This window comes from Gekko japonicus, unplaced genomic scaffold (genome assembly GCF_001447785.1).
Source record: "Gekko japonicus isolate JY-2015 unplaced genomic scaffold, Gekko_japonicus_V1.1 scaffold442, whole genome shotgun sequence".
NCBI lineage: Eukaryota > Metazoa > Chordata > Lepidosauria > Squamata > Gekkonidae > Gekko > Gekko japonicus.
Genome location: NW_015174288.1, coordinates 1127179 through 1133918, shown reverse-complemented (window position 1 = coordinate 1133918; position 6740 = coordinate 1127179). Strand labels below are relative to the sequence as shown.

Below are 6740 nucleotides of genomic sequence, written 5' to 3'. Positions count from 1 at the left end.
ATTACATGACTATTTGTGTAAGCAGTCACCTCCTTTTGCTACTGGTCTTAACCGTTCCCATTTTTGTATTGACAGATCACAAAGCTTAGTCAGACTAACCTATATAGCTCCAAAAGCAGACCACTTAAGAGCTGTATTCTAAACCTCGGCTGACCCACTCTGTGCTTCTAATCTGCTCTAAACTCTTTCTGTCCTGTTTTGATGGCACTGCTTTATTTAATGTGTTTTCTATCTTTGGTTTTAAGTTCTACTTTGTACCTGCAAACAATGAGCTCTCTAAGCAACTGGAATAAAACAGCTTGTGACATGAGATGCTGAGGCCTCTCTTCATGTAAATATGCTGAAGCTGACTAGGGAAGAACTTCAGTTCTTAAATGAGTACAAACTGGTTGTGCCCGAGGTTTGGGGATTGATGGGACGTTATTATAGAATCACAGAATCACAGAGTTGGAAGGGACCTCCAGGGTCATCTAGTCCAACCTCCTGCACAGTGCAGGAAATTCACAAATACCTCTCTTGTACACACTCTCAGTGACCCCTGCCCAGAGGTTTTCCCCCTAATTAAACCCAAACAAAGGGTAACCATATGTACTAAGTTTGTTATTCCTTTTTGGTCCTTGAATCTGTTAAAACATCTTCATTATGTTGTATGCTAATTTACTGCTCACCCTCTACCTATATGTATGGACTGGTAATTTCCATTTCACTGTATCTGAAGAAGTGTCCTTGCACACAGAAGCTTATATCCAGAATTAAACTTTGTTGGTCTTAAAGGTGTCACTGGACTCTAACTTTGTTCTGCTGCTTCAGACCAGGACCTGAATCTGGCTTACGGAACAGAAAATGTTCCTGGGAGAGGAGACCCAAACTCCTGATCTAGAAGAGGTCACTTTAGGAGTCAGTGACTAACTGATCACCAATTATATGATCAAACATTGTGCACAGTCAAAGAGGACCGTATGGAAGTTAAAGCTGAATAAAAGAGTGGCATATTAAAGACCAGCAAATGAACTGAAGCCAAAACTTGAGACTGCATTGGCAGTTGCAGTGAAGGGTGTGCAAAGCTGACTATCCGCTCTTCATCATGGGGATCTGCTACTCAACCACAGCATGAGTGAGTGCCCCATACAGGTCTCTGCACCCTTCTTTGGAAGAAAGCACCCCTAGCTCTATAGTTCTCCAGAGAGCTTAAATTCTCCTGGCCTTTCACTAAAAGACTAAATTGGTTTATTTATTTGATTTTACTCCATTTTTACTCCACTTGCTCCCCAATGGGGACCCTAAGTGGCTTACCTTTTTGGTGAGCCAGTTTGGTGTAGTGGTTAAGTGTGTGGTCTCTAATCTGGGAGAACCAGGTTTGATTCCCCGCTCCTCCACTTGCACCTGCTGATGTGACCTTTGGTCAGTCACAAGCTCTGGCACAGCTGTCCTTGAAAAAGAGCAGTTTGTGTCAGAGTTCTCTCAGCCCCACCCACCTCACAGGGTGTCTGTTGTGGGGAGGGGAAGGGAAAGGAGTTTGTAAGCCGCTCTGAGACTCCAAGTGAAGGGCGGGATATAAATCCAATCTCTTCTTCTCTTCTTCTTCTACCTCATTCTCTCCTCCATTTTATCCTCACAACAATCCTTGTGAGGTACGTTGGGCTAAATGGACTGAGGACACCCAGTATGCTTCCCTGGCATCTAAATGCAAGTGCATCAAAGACTTCCTTCTGAAGTCTAGAGAATAACAATATATTCTCCTCCCCCCCCCCACACACACACCAATGACTTTCCCATGACTGTGAAAAAGCTTGCATATATGACAGTGTGTAAAATACTTTTCAAACCCAGAAGACAAATAAAAAGAACCTGACATGTACTGATGTCAGATGAGCATAGAAACCTGCCTCATATGGGCTCCATTGGTCCATGTAGCTTAATCATGTCTACTACCAGCAGCTCTAGGGTCTTGGGCAGAGAATGGTCTTTTTCCAGCGCTTGCTACTGGAAACTGAACCTGGGACCTTATGTATGTCAGATATGCTCTACCACCAAGCTACAGCTCTGCATGGCTGTAACTAATGATTATGGCCAAGGCTGTGTTCCCCCAAATTGTGCTTCCAGTAAACTGGATTATGCAGGCTGCAGAAATTATGCCATGGTATTTACTGTATCCATAATTCTGGCATTGCTAATCCTTCGAAGAAGCAGTGAGTGGGGCCCTGAAGTAAGCAGCAGAAATTTTACTGTCTGTCTTGCTTCTAGGTTCCTTTTTGTTTGTTTGCTTCAGTGGCCTTTGCCAGTACACTTTGAAGCATATTTTTGCAGCTGTAAGGGCTGGAAAATGTGTGCATTTCAACAGAAAGTGGAAATCTCTGCCAATACGGCATTCTGCTCTCCTGCAGAATTGTATTGCAGTCACAGTTCCTATTACAGATGATGGTCTCTCCTGACTGAAATTGGGATGGCTCTCTTTTTATCATGGCAGAAATTGTTTACTGAAAAATTGGTCTTCAATCAGAAGAAAGTCATTCATGTGTTATTGCTGAAGCAATTCAGCATGGCCACCAGTTGTAGCCCTGCGTACCAGATGCTTTAAAGTGACACACATTCATTTGGGTTAACAATTTATAATTGTGTGAGCCACCTTGTTGACTTGGTAAAATCAGGAAATTGGGGAGACACTGATTTAAATTAAAAATTGCAACAAGTTATGACATATAGGTTAGCTGAAACCTTTCAGCTCATGTATTTCTAAATTAGTTCTCGGCATAGAATGAGGCTTCTGCTTCCTCTTAATCAACTTGTATTTGCTCCTGATACATCTCAGGTGCATCTCATGTGCAACTGTTCTTAGGAATTGTGATAATTAAAATGGACATTAGGGAAGTTTGAGCTAATTGTTTTATTTTTTTGGCGTTGGCTCAAGGAGGTCTGCAGAATCCTAACTCTGTTTATTTCTTCCTCCCAGGCTGATTCATCCTATCCACCATGGCAGGTGTTGAGAAGAATGGAAACAGCCAATCTAGCACCAGCAGCAGCCGCCTACAGAGCAAAAAGCCCCCCAATCTCTCTATCATGATCCCACCAGTGGAAGCAGAGGATGAAACCAGCCGAACTGTGGTATGAATTACTATGTAAATGCTTATTAGCATTTTCATTTTCCATGGTTATTTGGTGGGGGTGAAGAATTAGGGAGAGCATCTGATATATATAATTACCCTAATGCATTGGCCATTTCCAGCTCTCCCATTGGCTGTGCTGTGCACTCCATCCGCCATTGGTCCATCAACCGCCACTCATGGGTACTCGTTTGCCACTGGCTGGGTGCTGGGTCCATTCCTCTCCCCCACCCAGTGCCAGCCTGGACATTCTTCCCTCACAGAATAAACTGCCAAAATTATTGTCTCTCCTGACGAAGAAACTTCTCCTGCTTGGCTCCTGTGGGACTAACTTTTCCCTCAGTGGCTGTTGGTAGGCAATCAAGCTTGGTTCTGTCAGTAAAAAGGTAAAGGCAGGAGGCCCTTTCCAGGCCTTTGTGGGGAATTCGTTGGGCCAGTCCTGACTAGGGTTGCCAGCTCCAGGTTGGGAAATTCCTGGATATTTTGTGGTGGAGTCTACAGAAGCCAGAGTTTGGGGAGGGGAGAGGCCTCAGCTGAATAGAATGCCATAGAGTTGTTGTTGTTGTTCAGTCGCACAATCAAGTCCGACTCTTTGTGATCCCATGGACCACATCACACCAGGCCCTCCTGTCTTCTGCCGTCCTCCAGAGTTTGCTTAATTTCATGTTCATTGCATCAATAACACTGTCTAACCATCTCATCCTTTGCTGTCCCCTTCTTCTTTTACCTTCAATGATTCCCAGCATCAGGGTCTTCTCCAGTGACTTCTCCCTTCTCATTTGGTAGACAAAGTATTTGAGCTTCAGCTTCAGTATCTGGCCTTCCAGGGAACAGCCAGGGTTGATTTCTTTTAGGATTGACTGATTTGATCTCCTTGCAGTCCAAGGGACTCTCAAGAGTTTTCTCCATCACCATAATTTGAAAGCATCTGCTTTTTGGCACTCAGCCTTCCTTATGGTCCAACTCTCGCAGCCATACATTACTACTGGGACTACCATTGCTTTGACCATACAGACTTTTGTTGGCAGGGTGATGTCTCTGCTTTTTATTATGCTGTCTAGATTTGCCATAGCTTTTCTCTCAAGGAGCAGGCGTCTTTTAATTTCATGGCTGCAGTCACCGTCTGCAGTGATCTTGGATCCCAGGAAAGTGAAGTCTGTCACTGCTTCCATGTTTTCCCCTTCTATTTGCCAAGGAGTGATGGGGCTGGATACCATGATCTTAGTTTTTTTGATGTTGAGTTTCAAGCCAACTTTTGCGCTCTCCTCTTTCATTCTTAGCAAGAGGCCCTTTAGGTCCTCTTCACTTTCTGCCATTAGAATGGTATCGTCTGCCTATCTGAGGTTGTTGATGTTTTCCCCGGCAATCTTAATTCTGGCTTGTGATTCATCCAGACCGGCATTTCGCATGATCTGTCATTGAAATGTGAGTTGCAGTTTAACCAAGAACCACCGAAGATTTGAGGGGTGGAGCCTGGAGAGGATGGGGTTTGAGGAGGGGTGGGACCTCAGACAGGTACAGTGCCGTAGACTCCATCCGCTAAACCAGCAATTTCTTCCTGGAGAACCATTGTTGCCAATCTCCAGGTGAGGGCTGGATATGACTCCAAGTTACAACTGCTCTCCAGATGGCAGAGATCAGTTCCCCTGGAGAAAATGGTGGGCTCTGTGTCATTATACCCTGCTGAGGTGCCCCCCCCCAAGACAGCCAGTGTGACGTAGCAGTTAGTGCTTCAGAGCAGGGTCTGCCGAACCCAGGTTCTTCCTGTGGAAGCTGATTGGGTGATTTCAGACCACTCACAGACTTTCAGTCTAACCTACCTCACAGGGTTGTTGTGCAAATCAAAAGGGGGAGAGGAGAATGATGTGAGCTGCTTTGGTCCCCACTGTGGATAAAGACTGTACTTTTCCTAGGTAGAGGCTACAGGGAGTGGGAAGGAGATGGAAATCTGAATTCAGAGGGGCAGAAAACTGTACGGTGATGGTTGGCTGGGAAGGAGATAGGGTTGCCACCTCCAGGTTGTGAAATTCCTGGAGTTTTGAGGGGTGGAGCCTGGAGAGGGCAGGGTTTGAGGAGGGGTGGGTCCTCAGTCAGGTACAATGCCATAGACGCTACCCTCCAAGCCAGCCAATTCTTCCTGGGGAAACATTGTTGCCAATCTCCAGGGGAGGGCTGGAGATCACTCAGAAGTACACACGCTCTTCAGATGGCAGAGATCAGTTCCCCTGGAGAAAATGATAAGCTCTGTGACATTATACCCTGTTGAGGTCACCACAGCAAATGGACACTGAGTGCCCAAGACCAGGGCATCCGCCCAGAGCCTCTTTCTAGATACCGTTGTATTTATTTCCACAATGGACTTTATTCCTAGTCTAAGTATTTTGAATTTAGGTGTTTGTTTAAGTCTTATATCTAAGACTGTGCTTCTGCTTCCCTCAAAACCAGTATTGCAGATAATCTTCACTGCATTTTATTGAAATGCAGCCTGACAAATTGTCCAAATGTTCCACTTCCAGTGGTGGCAGTCCCTGAATCCTTCCTTTGAGAAAGGAGAGTGTCCCCATAACAGAAGAGTAAACATCTGCCCTATGCAACTGTTTGTTACTATTCTGTTGAGGCAACCCATGAATGTTACATTGGGAATAGTAGGAAAACCTCCACTTACCATTTCCCTGATACACTTCCCTCTTTTCTCCTGCACTGTGCTCCAACTTGTCAGTTGTGCAGCGGGCAAAATTTGGAGTCCTACAAATACTCAGTGCTATCTTGTAATCCTTAAAATAGCCATCTAATGGAAGCTAGTATTGGCCACGTATTGTAGAAGGGAGGGCTGAAGCTGAGACGGTGTGGCTTGCCTTACAATATAGGTAAGACTTGAACTGGGACTTCCTGCATCACAGCTGATTCTATTAGCTGCTGCGGTACATCCGCTCCCAACCAAACACCACAACTAAAATACTAGCCGAAGGCCTGATGAAAACTCTTCTGTCTTTCTCCCTCCTTAATTAAGCTGTGCAGTTGTTGTGGCGGGGGTATCACAGATGTTCTGTAACAAGGACAGACCTGAGGATGATCTGTGTCCTTGATATGGTGAATAATCTCTTATTTCCCATCATCTTCCCTCATTGTTTCAATGTTTCTTCTAGCCTCTGCAAAAAACCCTATATCAAAAGAGTGTGAGCCTCCAAGAGCCCAGAATGAAAAGACAGGACAGCAACTTGGAAAGACATCCTGGCTTCCGCAGGCAAACTTCACTCACCCAGAGTATCCGCAAGTAAGGAGGACTTTGGATAATCATTTTCATATGGGCTGATGATGAAAGTCTTGTTTCTTTTTGAAGGTGTTGCTCCTGGTGTTCCTTGATCTCTCTTCCCTGGCTTTTAAGGCAGCCTCTGTTCTGGCATACTGAGAAAATGGAAGATTTGGATTCAATTACTGTGAAGCTTCCTTTCACAGTGATCCAGGAGTGGGACAGTCCTCATGCTGGGGATTGGTTCCTCCTCCTGAAGCAGGGTCAGTCTTCAAGACTGATCCATTAGGGGGAAGGGGCTTATCCCCCTGGGCTGGCCCCAGCCGTCTCCAAGCCGTAGACTCCACTGGTCAGTCCCACTGTAAAAACACTTCTTGCAACCCAGAACT

At 45.3% G+C, this 6740-nt stretch overlaps 1 protein-coding gene across 1 annotated transcript in view; it reads left to right on the top strand.

Moving 5' to 3' along the window:
• The first annotated feature begins 2956 nt into the window (after positions 1-2956).
• Positions 2957-6740, top strand: part of RHBDF2 (rhomboid 5 homolog 2 (Drosophila)) — a 49333-nt gene continuing 45549 nt past the window's right edge. The window contains exons 1-2 of the mRNA XM_015424000.1: positions 2957-3102; positions 6248-6375. Coding sequence (XP_015279486.1) covers positions 2971-3102; positions 6248-6375 — 260 coding nt within the window. The 5' untranslated portion in view covers positions 2957-2970. The remainder of the gene's footprint in view (positions 3103-6247; positions 6376-6740) is intronic.